We start from the raw sequence: 16,855 nt of genomic DNA, 5'->3' as shown, positions 1-16,855 counted from the left end.
TGATTTTTCAAGCACCTATGAGGTCACCCAAAGAATTCCCTCCTGCCCTTTGAACCTTTAATTCGTTTTCAAATGATTTACTGGCTGCCTGGCCTCCAAATGACCATGCTAGCAGCCATGTCCTTCCTCTCTGAGGCTCTGTCCCTTTGATAACAACAGTGCCCCAATGGGGTCTACCATTCCCACACTCCAGGGGCACTCTTAGACAAATTTTTCAACTTTGGAAGGCCTAAAAAGGAATATAGCAGTAAGAAGCAAGCTAACATTCTCTGCTTCTTCGACCGATGTCTGCAAGAGCTGATTCATCTCTTCTCTAGACTTTCTCAGATTGTTTGTACTCTTTTCATACACACTACATGATCCTGATAAGGACAAGCATTTCCTGGGGTCCTTTTCAAAGCAGGTTCCTAAGTTCATTCCAGTGAGTCAAACTCTCCAGCAGTAGTCTGGGCAGGAATAACCTAAAAGAAAGGCCCACGGGGTGTCTTTTAAACTGCCGCAATACTGCCACTGTGAGTTTTCAATCTGTTCCTTTTAGGACCTTGGCATAACCTAATTGATTACTTCAGAGACAGTTAGCCACCAATGAGATTAGACCCCTTTAGGAAGAAAGACAGAGCAGGTTCTTTTTGTACCTTCTCAGCATTCTTTACTCTGAGAACAGTGAGAAAAGGAATGTCATGGTCAAGTAATGAGGACACTTAAGGCGCTGAGTATAAATACCAGACGGTGAGTCACACCCAAGGCCAGTCAGACAGAACATGTCAGGGCTTGCTTAAGCAACAGTGGACCCCCCCACACAAACAGACACACACAGTATTGCTCACTTAAAGCTGTCTCCTTTCAGCTGAACCAGTGAAACACCTGAGAAAACTTCGCTACACCCACCCCGAACACAAAGCAAGAAGCGGGGTGGCTGTCGCTTTAACAATCTCACCACAAAGCTTCCCAGTAGCTGGAGGAAAGTAGTTGCCATCCAGCAGGTCTCTGCCACGTGCAAGCCTCAGGAACAGAGCTCACACACAGGAGGCGCAAAAGCAAGAACCTCAACTGTTATAAACCAAAAATCCCAGTTTTAAACTGGCAAAACTGTGGCAGTTTAAAACTCCAGGCAGCATTGACACAAATAGGTTACCACTCTCATCCCTCATTCTTGCCATCTCCTCATCTCGTCCACTATTTCCCTCTAAGTATTCTCGCGGTCCCAAGCTCAGACGTGTCTGTCATTCAAGGCTTAAAACCACCGCCACCACCACTTACTAGGTATAACACAAAGACTGCAAAATGAAGCCAGCATATACAGAACTCCAAGTCATATCCTCCTACTCATTTAGTGGTTGGGAGCAGAAAGGGGAAGGAATGCCAATTACTGAACACAAAATGTTTGCTTGACTCTTCCTACATATCCTCCCAATCAGCAAACATTATGGCAAATCTACTCTGTGCACTTTGCTGAGAATTATAGATATATAAGATGCAGCCGTCGTCCTCCAGGATATTTTGGTCCAGTGAGCCAGACATAAGGCAGGTAAAGAACCCAAAGACTGATACTGGAAGATTAGAACTCCAGCCTTCCAAAGAGGGAAAGATTAATTCCACCTGGAGCAATCTTAGATGCTTTACTTGAGGCTTAGAGGTATGGCTTAAATATTATGCCCAGCCAGGAAGGGCAGATAAGACAGAAGGCCTTCCTAGTATGCAGTGTGAGGCCAAGCCACTTGAAGGAACCTGAGGATGGGACGTTTGGAGGCCAGAAAGCACCATGTTTGGCCACAAGAGAAGAACCCATTCTGCCTAAAACCTGGGTCGGGGTCCTATAAAAAGTGCTAGAATATAAGACTAGCACTTAAGATAGAAAATGATCTATTACACCAGGCTAAAGTCATTTGGGCTCCATCCTACAGGCAGCAGGGAGCCATTAAATAATTTTAAGTGGTGGCGGAGGAGGGAATGATCAAAGGAGGAAGAAACCATCCAGGAGGCAACTACAGCAGTTTACTTGTTCCAGAAGGAGGCTTCTTCCTGAATGTCCCAGCTCTTCCAATATCTGCCTTTAAAACTGCCCTCTCTCCCATCTGAGCCCACTATCTCCAAACTCATTAGCAGGCATTTCCTTTCAGTTCAGAGGGATTTCCATGACGTTTCTTATTCTGAACGCAGCCCCTAATGTTGTACTGAAGTTGAGTCAGGTACTCAATTTTTTAAAAATAGTTGAAGCTTCATCCACATCTCCTGGTTTAGATGAAAGAGAGTAGGATACATCATTTCCGTTTCTACAATACCATCAGTTGGCATGTCCCCTGGGATCACTGGTCTCCTCTAAGATCCTAGCTGAGGAATAGGAGGGGAAAGAGAAAAGAAAGGAGAAGGAGGAGAGCTGCCAGCAAAAGATGAAACCTGACTGCTAAGTGCTTTTCTGGGGCCTAGTCCATTTAGAGGTCCGCCCTAAATTAGGGCTCCGGCTTGGAAGGGGGGATGGGAGCTGGGAGGGCCCCACGTGGGTCTTAGCAGTGGGAATTAACTCTCCCTGATCCTTAATTCTTTTGGTTTGTATTAGTGGTTGAAAGGGGAGAGGCATGTAACACGAATCCCAACGCAGCTGAGAAGGGCTAAGAGCCAAAACCATCCTTAAGCAGATACAGTATGTGCAGGACCTGGGCAGGTTTCAGAACATTGCACATTCCTCCAGCCAAAGGCACAGGAAAACACAAAGAAAAGTATATATTTAACCCTTTACATCTGGAGCAGGAGGGAGTCGCTTTCACAAAAGAATACATAGCAGCTAGATTCTCAAATCAATTTAAAATACAAGTTACAAACTATTTCACCTTGCCAGAGAGAGGATCTGGGTAAAGAACCCTTGCTCCAAGTAACCTTTCAGCATGAGTGAGTTTTTTCTGTGAGGAGGTATGAAGGGAGTGAATTTAGACCATGTCCCATAGCACAAGCATCTTTACAACATTCTGCATTTTAGCTCTTCACCATGTAGAAAAGCAGATGATGCTGCCCTAAAGGAGTAACAGATCTAAAATGCAAATCCAAGAAGGATGGGGATGAGAATGTACTAGCGATCATACTGGCAGGCCCATCTGCACACAAAGTTAGACTTTTTCTTGTGAATTTCTTGTAAATATACAGGGCAGCAGTACTAAGGTTTGGGTCAAATAATCACTTCAAATTTGCGAAAGTTTCTGTTAATAATAAAACTTTTTTTTCCCAACCAGATCTGTGAAGTAAATTCTCATTTCCTCTTTATTTTCATATAAAAATCAGGGTGAGTGTGTGGTGAAGACACCACTGAAGGCAATGATTCCATGAATGAGTCCATATTTGCAAGTTTAAAAAAGCTCTTTTTAAAGGTCACATTTAAGAACCAACACTGTTGTACAAATATTGACAATGATGTTTACAGTTTAATAATACTAAATTATGCAGGTGGTATAAAGCTGAAAACAACAAAATGCGACCGACTAGGAACTCCATTGGTTTGAAGTTTGTCCTTCATAGAGAAAGCAATTCCTAAACTTCTTGGGAAGTCAACTGATTTTTTTTTTTTAACAATATCAAACCATTTTAATATTTCAAACTTCTCATCTGAAGTTTGGCTTTTTAAAGAGAGCCTTCTCTCTAGTTCCTGTTTGTTTCTGTCTTTGCTTGGCTTTCCCATCACTTGAAAGTACTAAATCACACAGAATTTCATCCAGTAACACCTCAATTGCTTAGGCATCCATCAGATTGGAGAAGATAGCAAAGCAAAGCTATGGCCTGAAACGGCCAAAAAATAACAATGCAGGCCTATTCCAATGTCTGCTGGGTACAAGATTGTCTGGCTATTCACTAATTTCCACTATAATCAGCAGATTGCTAAATTGTGTTGACCTAAAAGAATGATGTATTATTTTAACTGATCTGTGGTCTTAAATAAACAAACCCTTCTACCTCCACCCAACTGCCAAGTTGCCTATGAGTCTTCTTAACTTAATTGTCCCTACAGATACCTGTCTCCAAAGGTCCAAAAACTGAAGTAAAATTGGTTTCCCCTCCCACTCAAAGCCTTCCAGATTGGACTAGATTCCAGAAATATTGGGTTCATCTCTGACTCCTACCCCTTCTTCATTCCTCCAGATCCAAATGGTATACATTACCGCTAACCTCAGGCAATTTGCTAATGTATAACAACAGGCAGCACATTGCCAAGGTGACTGATTCTGGGTTTATTACTTCAAAATGCCCCTTCGTTATCTATCGTTCAGTTCTGGTCTTTTCTCATGGATGTTTTTTGTGGCTAGTATGGGCTAGATGCTTTCATTTTAGTACATTTAATGCTAATCCTCCAAAACAACAAAATGACTCCCTATTTCCAACTTGCAACAATTCAATAGCCCCGTTTCCTGGGTTCATCAGAATACCTAGTTCAAATCTATTACCTTTAATATCCCATTACTCTTCAACAACAAGTAGATCACCCCTGCCTAACTTATGTTTCCAGTCAGACATCATATAATGTGATATTGGGCAAGTTACCTAATGCCTCTATGCCTCAATATCCTCATATACAAAACTAGCACCTGGCTCAAGGTAAGCACTGCAGAGGTATTTTTTTCAGAAAAGAAATAAAAGCAACATTTATGGAGCTTTGTTCTGGGTTTCATAGGCTACAGGAAGAATAATTCAGCTCCTAGAACTGGTACTCAATAAATTTAATGAATGCATTAATAAGCGAGTAAACGAATGACAACACACACATGCCCTGCCCTTGGGGAGCTGATATTGTTAGTCAGCTCACCATGGAGTGAACAAACTGCACTCAGTCTCCTGCCTGTTTCTTTAGGACACGCAGTATTTGCACTGACGGGAATGAACACTTTCCTTCCGCCCCAGCCTGCCTATATCCTATGTATCCTTCAAAGCCTAACTCTAATTCTCCCTCCTTTTTCCACAAAGCTCCCTGACTGCATTAGCTAACAATGAAATCTCTTCCCACTGAATGAAAGTTGCTGTGCTAGATCCTATCTCAAGCTTTCAGCACTTAAAGCTTTTTGTTTCCTGGGCTTGCACTAGTACCTCTTCTCAGCAAAACTATACTGTGTTTCGGAATTCAGGGACTAGGTCTTCTATGGTGGCTATCTCTTGTATTCTCTGGTTTAGGGTTAGGCATTTTACAAAGTGTTCAACAAATATGTGTTGATTTGATAACTGACTGATTGATTGATTGGTCAGAGGCTTAACTGAGACATCGTTAAGACAACCAGACAAGGTTTAGCATAGCCTTGCATGCTACGTTTTCAGATATTAGCCAGAAGATCATGCTTGGTCTTCCAACTTCTGGCAGCATCGGACATCAGCATTAAAAGTGTCCTGTATGGCAGTGCGACGGTGGCTCAGCAGGGAGAAGTCTCACCCGCCATGCCGGAGACCTGGGTTTGATTCCTGGTGCCTGCCCATGCAAAAAAGAAAAAAAAAAAGTGTCCTGCCATTTCACACAACTCTTAAAATTCTCCCAGGTCTTGGAATGATTCTGGAAACCTCATACAGCTAATTCTTTAAGTTCAAAATTCTCTTCAGAGAATTTCTGCTTAATAAGAGACACCTGCAGTATGCATTTTATTTCTTTCTAAAATCACATACGCATCCAGTACATATATGAGACATAGGCTAAAATGAATCTCCCTCCATTTTGGAAAAACAGTATAAGTTTTATTATTTTCATTTTGAAAATGATGAAACTGATACACAGAGAGGGAAGTGACTTGGTCAAGGTTACACAAATACTGACTAGCAGAGCTAAGATTAAATGTCAGGTCTTCCAAAGTCCCCTTACTCTAATTTTAAATTCAAAACAAAAGTAAACAAAAACTTTCCTTTGACCTTGACCTCTAAGGTACAAGTATTGGTAATATTACCAGTTCCTACACTAAATTACATCTCTCTCCCTCTCTCCCTCTCTCTCTCTCATATTCTTATCTAGTTCTCTTTTCTTTTTCTTCCTCTCTCTTTCACCTACGTAAATATGATATTGTTGAAAGTATCTGAGATTTGGAGTCAGACAGAAGTAAATTTTTTTTTTATTAATTAAAAAAAATTAACTAACACAACATTAGAAAACAATCCATTCTACATATGCAATCAGTAATTCTTAATATCATCACATAAGTGTATGGTCATCATTTCTCAGTACATATGCATCAATTTAGAGAAAGAAATAGCACGACAACAGAAAGAAGTAAATTTTAATGATAGCTCTTCACTTATGGTGTGGCTTAGAGTCTGTCACTTAATCTCTCCTGAGCCTCAGGCCCCTCATCTGTAAAATGGGGAAATTGATATCTACCTCAGAAAGTAATCATAAAGATTAAATAAGAATACATCTAAAATGCCTAGAAGCAGCACTATTGACCACAGGGAAGTTCCTCTTTAAAAGACATTTGCCTCCCCCCTTCCTCTTCCACCATGTCTAGGCCTTGACCAACCTTTGAGTACAAGAGTTTACTGAGATCCAACCCACACTTCATTGCCTCCACCCAGTAGGGATACATCTATGCAAGTAAGTGGAATAAGGTCCTTGCCTGGATCACTTTTCAGTCTGTTGGCTTGATCCTTCCTGATTGGGGACTTAAATTAATACAAAGCCCTAAACTCTAAGTCAAGGCCTCCAAAGAGCAGAAAAGTCAAGACCGGATACTTACTCATCTCCCGAAGCTCCAAAATGTCATCGTTTGACCACTAAATCAGAGATAAGATGCCATGAAAAGCTGCCTACCAGTAGAAGTTTTCAGGGGGCTTTCATTACACCAAACAATCTCAAAAAGAGATGGAAAACAACAAGGCAGCCCAACAAAGGCAAGGCTTTTAGCTTGTCATCCTCTCATAAGCAAAGATGGGGCTGAAGTTATGAGACTCTAACCCGTTTCTAGAGTAACTTGTTAAACCAGCTTTACTTCCAGCTCTACTCCATCTCATCCCCAACCCCCTCCTCCAAAAGAAAAATCAATTTCTGATGGACCGTGAAAGTCAGCATAGGAGACCCATTCAAAACTTTCCTGCCAGAGGCTCAGGAAGAGAGATGGCCATACAGCTGGGAATCTGCTGAGTGGCATTAGGGTGGGGGCCAGAAGACACCACAAAGGGTCTGTCCGTCACTGGGCTTAACCCTTGATCCTGCCAAATTAGTCCCACCTCCCGCATTCCTCAGATGTAACATTAAAAGACTCGAGTGAAAGTTAACAGACCATGCTGCATTCAGTCCCGGAGAACATACCAGGAAACAGCTACTTCTGGAAGGATAGGAAATAGTAGTGTGCAGAAAAGCAACGCACTGTAAGAAATGCCTGATGTCAGTCAGCCTTCAGACTTCCCCAGCCTAGTCCAGGCAAGGATCCTGGAGCCTTTAGAACACTCCCGCCCCCTCTACTGGGAGTGCCTGAGAAGAAACAGGAAGGCACAGAGAGGTGAAGAAACACACCAAGATTATTCAGGAAGTTGATATGACAGTATAAGGAATGTGACAATGGTCCTGTCCTCCACAGGACAGAGAGTAAAACAGAATATAAAGAGAAAAATTCACCTTGATTTTGCTACCAATTTTCTGAGTGTCCTCAAACTTTATCATCCTTAACCTCTGTGAGTTTATCTCACCAGACTCAATAGATGAATGCCTGAGCCAAGAGGGACAAAGCTGGTACAAGAGACTAGATGGGTCCCCCATAAAAAGGAAGTTGGGTTTTGGATAGAAGGAAGGATAGCCAATAAATGAACAAAGAGGCAATGACACTTGAATGAGACCATCCAAAATGTAGGCCTCAAGCAACTGTGCTGGTGGAGGGAGGCTGGGAACCAAAGACTGGACACGAAGGGACAGTCTGAATGTATGGAAAATGTGTCTCTGATGCTATTAGGCAGTGCTGGCTCTGTGACATGGCATAGTCACAGACTCAACACTGAAAAAGGTGGGGATGGGGTGAAGTCAAAGGGGAAGGGTTAGGATTTGCTTTGAGAAACCAAGTCATCTCGCTTCTTGTAACTCCAGTGCCCACGAGGATGGCTATGTACCCAGGTAAATATGCCAGTGTGGTATAAGGAAGAATAGATCATCCCCTGCAAAACTAATGCATAAAACAATCTTTCCACTTGGTCTGTTTATACTGGATGGGGCAAAGGAGTATAAGGAGACAAACCCATTATTCCATCTTAGTCCCTGGAGCACAATCCTTAGCTAGGAAACATAGTACCTCAACCTATTAATTAATGACTTACCGCAATATGTCTGAAGGGAGTATTTCATGGCGGGCACCAGTAGAAAAAATATTGGCTCCATAGAAGGTGAGTGAAAGTTATCTAGTTATACGAACATAACCAACATAAATGGGTCACTTGCCAATGACATTATGCTCAGATAAACTTGGAAATCCATTTCAGAGAGAAATTTAACGATGCACATGCCATGCACACACACACAAAAACACACACACACACACACACACACATCTGGGTATCAGAATCAAGGATATGAGCACTGATGCCAAACTCAACGAAGGCTATGTAACAGAGTTATCTAGAGCACTTGTTCCTAACTTATGAATGGATTCCTTTCCAAGAATACCTTCCATAAATGAGCAGCTCTGAGCTTTAAATACAGTTCCCTATAGAGAGAATATTATAAACGGTGGTCAGGTTCAGTGATATAATCAGTCACATACACTGTAGATTAAGCAGGCCACTCCAAAACCACTATCAAGAACATGTGTTCTTGGGGACATGTTTCCTAAACATCAAGTTTCTCTTCCCCAGATCCCTCTCCCTTCAATAATAATGAGGATTGAGTCCTACCCCAATTCACTCTCTGATCAGGGCTCTAGTAGCAAGGAAAAATATTTTTCTAGTTCAAGTGACAAACTGGTGGATGTTGGGGCATGGAGGGATGAGGGAGCAGGTGAAAGACCTTTGTGGGTATCCCAGGTAAAAACAGTAGGTCCTAGGGCCAAGGGATAACAGCAACAGCAGGAGCTCCTGCAATCAGTGCCTGTGGCAGGGTGTAGGGAGACAGAGACCTGCAAGAGGAAGCAACAGAGACTGCTGTCTCTAAATTCCTACATAAGGTCTCTGTAAGTTAGAGACTGCTTGAATATCACATATAGTTAACATCTGCCATCTTGGAGACGCCTATTTTTTAGTTAAAGAGAAAAATTAAGTTCAGTGAGATTATGCCCACAAATTCCAAGCCAGGTGTTGGTTTTAAAAAAATAATCTGAAGCGAGGGAGTTCTGACTTTGGCATACCATTAAATGCTGCTTCCTTAGTCTGTTATACAAATTACATCTCTGTAAGCTAACAACTCCTTTGTATAAACACAGAACCTCCTCGAAGTTAGGGCTTATGTCTTTTATCTCATGTCGTCTAGAATACCTTTCCTAAGGCTGGCCTGGGATAGGGGTAGGGGCAATTTTAAATAAATAGTAGGAAGTGAAACATCTCCCTCCAAATTCTATAATGCAGTTGTCCCAGATGCCTTAGGAAGACATGGTTTAGCAGCAGCACAGGTACTTCCACTAAAAAGCTTTTTGTTTGACACAAGGCTTTGGTATGGTCTGGCCACAAAAAACAGTCAAAGAGTCAAAAAGGAGCCTGGATCTCAGATCCCGTAAGGGACAGTTGAAAGATCTAGGGCTGTGCAACCTAGAAAAAGAGATGAGGGACAAAGTCTTTGTCATCAGACCTCCAAAGGGCTGTCCTTGCCAGAGAAAGAAAGCAGCCTTGTTTTGTGAGGTCTCAGAAAGCAGAGCTATGACCCTTGATGGAAGGAACAAGGAGAATGATTTAAGTTCAGCATAAGAAAAAGTTTTCCAAGAATGTAATCAGCCAACTTAGAAGGATGACCATAGGAGAACAAACTCAGGAATACTGCACAGGAGATCCATGCAGTGGTTAAAATTAAGACTAGGTGACTTCCAAATGGCCCTCATTATTTTCAGATTCTGTGATTCTAGATGTCCTCCAAGAATAGCAGCGGTGATAGCAGCCCTTCATATAATATTTGCTGTTTTTCATTAACTTTTCACTTTTCTCAGATGGGTTAGCCTTCCCCCCTCACCTTCGTTCTGAAGAAGCCTAACTATAAAAACCCTGATGTTCTCTCCAGATAATCACCCCATAAGCACTAATCTCATGTCTGAGTCCCTCTTTTCTGTTTAAAATCTTCCTGGGGATGGGGTTGCAGGGTCGAGCTGGGGGCAAAGTGAAAAATCATTTAAATATTTTAAGGGACACTGCTCAGGTATCTTCCAGCTGGAGTTGAATTATTTTCTTTGCTTGAGGTTTTGGAGAGGGAAAACCCTCTAACAAGCTGACTCTTTTTCACCTCAGAAAGCATATGTATGGGTCTAAACAGTGTGTCAGGTATTATGACAGCCCAGCAGGGCCAAAATTTGTGTGTACTCAAGCTCAGCACAGGTTACCAGACAAACCACTCACCTTTCTTACTCCTCCTCCTTCCTTGTACCATGTACCTCTCTGGATGGATTACTACCTCACACCGCCAAATGTCCTTTACTTTCTGGGTGAAGGCAGTAAGTACATTGGGGAATGGAGGCATACACACGTTTGATGGTTCTAGAGGCAGAGATGAGGAGGGGATTCATGTAAGTAACCAGGCTGGACTAAACTCCTAAGAAGTACATCCCATGAAGATCCCTTTGTGAGTGCCAGGCCCTGGTCTAGGGGTAGGCTTGGCCTCAAATACATCTAGGATGGTTCACCGAAACTATAATTTCTTACATAACTGCTTCTGAATTCAACAAGAACTCAAAATTGCTGCCAAGTTCACTGCCAACCACAAGACAATCTCAATCTGACTTTACCCAGGCCCCCTTGGAATCTCAACCACGTATTTGTCTCCTTCTTCTAGAAATAGGGTCAGAGTGAGGATGAGGGACGGGGCTAAAACTAACTTAAAGACCATGCCCTGCCAAGGTTGGCTTAGTATCACCTTCTTCCTAGGCTTAGGACGGCAAACAATATTAGAACTTGCTCAATTTATACTCATATCATCTTTGATGCCTACCCCCATTTTGCAAATAGGTACTTAGATCTCGAGAGGGTAAAAATGGCAGAGCAACAAAACACAGTGCAGGTCGGTTAACTGCAGGAGGTGAAGCTTCTTTCCCCTCCAGACCATCACCCCCACCCCCACCCTACTTTGTTCCAGGGAAGTAACTAAGCCCTATTTCCCTCACTGATGGAGACTCCCACCAATAATGGGCCAGGAAAAGGGCAACTAAGTAGAGTGAGAGTGAGGCTGTCTTCTGCCTCCTCCCCAGTTTTCCTCCTACTTCTCCTCTTCCTGCATCCCTATACAACAAACTGTGCTCCGCCCTTTCTTTTTCCACCCTCTGTCAACCTCAGGGCACACTTCCAAGAATTCAAACTGGGTGTGGGAACTTTACATCATAGTTCAACAAGTCTCTCTGTCTCTCAGTCTCTCTCTCTCTCTGTCTCTCTCTCTCTCTCTCTCTCTCTCACACACACACACACACACACACACAATCAGCACAAGAAGATAAAACCTGAAGTTCTAAGGCCTCTGAAAGCTCCTATTTGATGTAAAATCACTGGTGCTAGGCCCTTGGAATGATCAGCCAACCTGAGGCTCTCTTCCAATGCAGGAAGTCAACTTCATGGATAACTGTCTATACTATAGAGGGAGATATCTAGGCAGCAGAAAAGCTAAAAGTGATTGGGAGAGTATTTCCATTTCGTCGAGGTGGAATCTCTGAGCCAATGAGGTAGTATAAGACTCTAGTCAAAGGCAGTAATAATGTCGAGATCTCAGGTCCGATTCCCTCGTGGGTCATGTTTCTTTTTTTCTCATGATCTCATTAGGAACACCACAATGCATGGGAAAATCACAAACCATTCCTTAACACTTGCATAATCAATAGGTTGTTTGTTTAATATTTCTACTTTCTTGGCCACTTGATGTCTGGAAGAGACTATACCAGTCCCCATATATTGGGACATTCAGGGAAATCACAGGAGCCAGCAGGAAATGATGACTCCTTCAACCTGGCTCTTTTCTCGGTTTCTAGGTTCTCCTTTGGCAAATATGAGGTAGTCATTTACACCCCATGCCGTCTGCTCCCACTACTCATCTTTTCTCAAATCCCCCATTCCCCAGATGTCTCTCTCTGTTCCATAAGATAGCTCCAAGCATGTATGCCACACCATCCCAGACCCAAACCACTTTTATTTCCCATAACATCGAAGGAGGCTCTCCAACATTTTCCCACCATGGTTCTTGCACCGTATCTCTCTTTGCCTGATTTGAGATAATCACAAATGATCTGGAGTGAAAAAAAAATAAATAGTTCTTGCCTTCTTCCTGAGCACAGATTCCATCAGATTACCCAGAACTCATTCTTCACCTATTGTGGAATCACAAGCTGGCATGAGATCACTGGGGTGGGAAGCTGCTAATAATAGATACATCCCTGAAAGCTACTGCTCCATGTTCCTTCACAAACTGCAGGACTACCAGAAGAACCAAGACACTCTTTAACAGAAAATACAGTGGACTTGGAGTCTACAACTGATTCATTTAATAGACCTAGGCAAGCCACTGGATGTATCACAGCTTCAGTTTTTCCATCAGTTTCTCTACAACCTTCCCTGACTGCCTCATAGGGTGGCTATAAGAGGCTAATGGTGTAAGGGGTGTGAAACACACTGTAAACAATAACACTGTGTGCAAATGAAGAAAAGTAACATCCTCCTCAGTCCACAACCCTTCCAGGAAGAAAAGGGCCAGAATTTATTAGTAGATTGTCATAGTCTCATTTAAAGACCACCCAGTTGAATGTCATTTTAGACATGGGGACACCAAGAGAGGGAAAGAGATGTAGAGAGGACAGGATTCCAAAAATAGTGAATGACAGAGTAAGAATGAGAACCCAAGTTTCCAATCTGCCAGACCAATTCTCTTTCTATTCCCCTCCTGCCCATACCCACCACTGCAGACTGAGAAAGCTATTTTCAAAGAGAAAATTGTATTGTTCTGAAGCATAAAAGGGAAAAAAAAGAACCAAGGCAGAAAAATGGAGGGGAGCTAAGTGAAATATGTCAAAGAGTACCTTGGCAAGGGGAAAAAAAAAATACAGGCAACCACTACGCTTAAAAAAAATACTCTGGCCCATTTATATAGTTCCTGGTTGGAAATAACCAGGTTATAGCTGATTTTTACTTTAAGAAAACAGGCTATTAGGAAGGATGAGAGAAATTATCACTCTCTAAATAGCCAAATGCATGTAATAATGAGTCTTATTATAAAAGGGGTCAATTGTACATTCAATGGAAAGGGAATCATTAAAGGCACCCTGCCTCTCAACACAAGAGGCACGTCCCAACAGCTTGGCCAAAGAAACCCTCATCTACCCTCAAGTAATCCCCCAGCCAGACCACAAATTGCTGGCTGCCCCATACTTAGTAACACCTCCTGCCATGCTCATGCTGGCTCACAAAATAATCCAAGACCACAAGAGCAAGCATTCTCTGGGATGCTTCTGATGATGGGTCAGCGCTGGGCAGAAGGAAGAAATGACCTCTACAAAGCAGGTTGTCTAGGCAAACTGTGGAAATTCTATGTGTGGTATTAGGAGCAAAAGAAAGGAAGGAACTACCAGACCGTGGAGGGCTGCATATCCCACTGTGACCTTGGTGGAAAGAGGTGGGGGAGAGGAGGAGTTTGATTAGACTAAATTCCTGAAGGCCAGGATTCCCCTCCCCAAAGGGAATGCATGTGTTTTGTTTTGTTTCTTAAACTTATTACTCCCTAAAAATGTCTAGGTGGATAACAGTGGAGGTGGAGTGACTTAGGAGGGGGCAAGAACCCAGGTGGGTGACAAAGACATCTCAGGCTGGTTAGAAATGCATGATGAGTATGGAGGAAGGAGGTGCTGGATGAAGGACTGATCTGGTTATTGGTGTTTGGGGAGGATAGATATCAGAAGTTTCCCTTGCCAGCCCAAAATATTGCCTTGGCATACCTTAGGCTGCTCAAGCTGAGTGGTACACATCATTAAATTGGCACCCAAGGGTTGCTAAGATTGTGGGCCCAAGGGATGAAGGACACCTACAGGTTTACCAGCAGCTCAAATGGATGGTGAAAGCAGCCCCAGTTGCTGGGGCGAACCCCCTGCTGCTGAGATATAAGCAAAGTTTAAATGCCAAAAAGAGAGAGAGAGAGAGAAAAGAAAATGAAAGAATGAAAAAAAAGTGGCATTTGTTCCCTGCTGAGAAGCCACATCTTCCTATCTCCAGCTCAAACCCATATCTACAATATCAGCTGCAATTTGAGCTGGTTGGAGGGGAAAGCTTCTCAGATTTGAGCATTTAAAAGAAACAAAAATAAATTGGGATTAAGTTCCTGAAGTTCACTCACTTGGAAATCTAGTGCCTCAAGGTGAGCCGTCCTACAAGTCTCTCTTCCCCAAAACAGCCCTGGCGGCGCCCCACCACCACCACCCCTGCCAGGATGGCTTGCTTTGGAAGTTCGTGAGCACTCAGGAGAGCTCCTCTTCCCTGTCCCCTGCTGCAACTTGGCTTCCAGCAGATCACAGCCTACTAAAACAAACAAACCCTGGAGGCTGCAGCGACGGCAGCGGTGGCTGAAGCTTCAACACAGCTGCGCTCCATGGCGCAAAAGTTTCCTCCACACTTCTCAAGTGCAGGAAATCTTGCCGGCGCTGAGGTTGTACTCCGGTGGGAGGGAGGGAAAGGCCGAGCCGAACCCGCAACAACAACGCCCGGCGGGGTGAATGGATATGAGCGCGTCCGGCTGTGGAAAGCGAGGCTGAGGAAAGTCACCAACGTATCCTTAATTTCCGTTCTCACACCCGACCCTCGCCCTGCAACCTGCCCTGGTGGGACGGCCCGCCGGCCGGCGGAGGACCCAGCGCTGCCAAACCCTGTTGCCAGTTGCTTCAGCCTCTCAGTATCCCACAGGGGCGCGGGGGCCTTCAAGGAGGAAGCCCCCACAGCCGCCACTTCCTCCACTCCAAACTGAGAACTGCAGTCCCGGCGCGGGGAGCAAAGGCTGCCCCAGCACCCTCCTGAATGTGTCTGCCCGCAGGGCTCTAACCCGGGCCAGCCGTGCTCTCATCCCGTGCTCCAGTCCCCCAGTGGGTGTCTACGCTTGGGGCTGGTGGCATGACCCTCCAGAGGGCATTCACTCCCTGCTCAGGAGAAGTCTCAAAAGTTGGTTCGAGAGCCCCGTCCCGAGGCAGCCTGCGCGCCCGCTTGCCCATTCAAAGTTGGGCGCCGCCAGGATAGAGCCGCCAGCTCTTACCTTAGACACTGTGAGTGGCTCGCAGTGTTCCAGACCCCCCTTGAGGGTGAAACCCCAGGGCGCCCCCCCTTGCAGCTGCACAGGAACGTACTGGAAGGACCCAGGCCGGTTCTCCATCCTCGGCTCGGCTCAAACGCCGCCGGTCTCCTTTACCGCGGGGGCTAAGTTGCCTCCGCCCCTAGCAGCCCCGCCACCATAGCCCTCCAGCGCTACGCCACCCCGCACCGCCCTGCTCCGCCTACTCTCGCGGCTGGAGACGCTCGGGCAGCGAGCGAGCGCAAGGAGGAAATGACACGGAGCTGGAGAAAGGGGGAGAGAGGGGGGGAAAAGGAGAAGGAAAAAAAAAAGTAAAGAAAAGAAAGAAGGAGAGGCGGAGGGATAGCGCGTAATGGACGAGAAAACGGAGAAATGGGGAGGGGCAGTCACTGGGACCTCGCCTATAGGATCGCTGGGGAGTGGGAGTGAGGCAAGGCCTCACATCAATTGTTACATTGTTTCATTCAAGCAGGCCCCCTCTTTGGTCCTCCTCCTTACAGCCTGGTTCCCCGCCCCTCCAGTCAGCGAAGGCGAGGGGAGGTGAAAGTCTTTAGTGTGGATGGCCCGCGTGGCCGAGTGGGCTAGAAACGCTGGTTTCCTGATTAGCGCGTTCATGTTTCTCTGACTGCCTTTTCTTCGAGAAGGTCCGGGGAACAGGATCTTGGGAGGGTTACAAGGCTACTAATTTGTGGGCCTTGCCTAGAGGGATGGAAGGTAAAATAAGCAGGCCGCTGGACACAGTGGTACTGTGTGTATAGCTGTTCTGTGTGTATGCGCTAGGTGTGTGGGGTCATTATGAAACATTGCCCCGAAGCGTACGTATTTTAAATAAAGAAGCACTTTGAGGATGCCCCCTACCAGGGCTCAGCCTCACCCTGGCTCAGCCCTGGCGTCCATGGGTAGCACTGTGCTTGTGTATGTTCCAGTCATCTGAAGTTCCTGGCACAGCCTTGCACTTGCCCCACTGAGATGACCAAGCCCGGAATCAGCAAACTTTATGACTAGCAGTATTGTTTCCACTCCTAAACAAACGTTCAGAAAAGAGCATCTATTGATAAAGTGACCAATTTATAATGTTGTGCCTTTAGGAACAATCAGCTTTTCGGCAAGATCCAGGGTGTCTGTGCTATCTGTACATACATGAGTCTGTAGATACTGAGTTGGACTTTTAAGAAAAGACCAAAAAAAAAAAAATTCTCTCTGAATCCCGTTTGACAGTAAGTTTCTTAACGGCCTGCCAGTAGCAGAAAAGAGTTTAACAATATTGCCCCTCTCTCTTGCCTGTCAGACTCTCCCTTCCCCTTTCTAGTGCAACTTCTTCCCCATCACCAGAAAACATGCTGTGCCACCTTTCTTTCCACAGCCAGTCTTCTGGAAAGGTTTCCATTTTCTGCTTCCATTTCCTCGCCTACCATTGCTTCTTCACTACGCTGTGACCTGCCTTGTGCCCCACCAAACCACCAAAACTTCTCTCACAGGCTTCCC

The 16,855-nt window shown here is 44.6% G+C and overlaps 1 protein-coding gene across 2 annotated transcripts in view; it reads right to left on the bottom strand.

Annotated features, from left to right (window-relative positions):
- Nucleotides 1–15,552, bottom strand: part of SHROOM4 (shroom family member 4) — a 289,038-nt gene extending 273,486 nt beyond the window's left edge. For both annotated transcript variants that reach the window (XM_077145723.1, XM_077145725.1), the window contains exon 1: nucleotides 15,335–15,552. In XM_077145723.1, coding sequence (XP_077001838.1) covers nucleotides 15,335–15,451 — 117 coding nt within the window. In that variant the 5' untranslated portion in view covers nucleotides 15,452–15,552. The remainder of the gene's footprint in view (nucleotides 1–15,334) is intronic.
- Between the last annotated feature and the right edge of the window lie 1,303 nt (nucleotides 15,553–16,855).

Source organism: Tamandua tetradactyla, chromosome X, assembly GCF_023851605.1.
Source record: "Tamandua tetradactyla isolate mTamTet1 chromosome X, mTamTet1.pri, whole genome shotgun sequence".
Taxonomy (NCBI): Eukaryota; Metazoa; Chordata; class Mammalia; order Pilosa; family Myrmecophagidae; genus Tamandua; species Tamandua tetradactyla.
The sequence above is the reverse complement of the archived record's forward strand: the minus strand, read 5'-3'. Positions and strand labels throughout refer to the sequence as shown.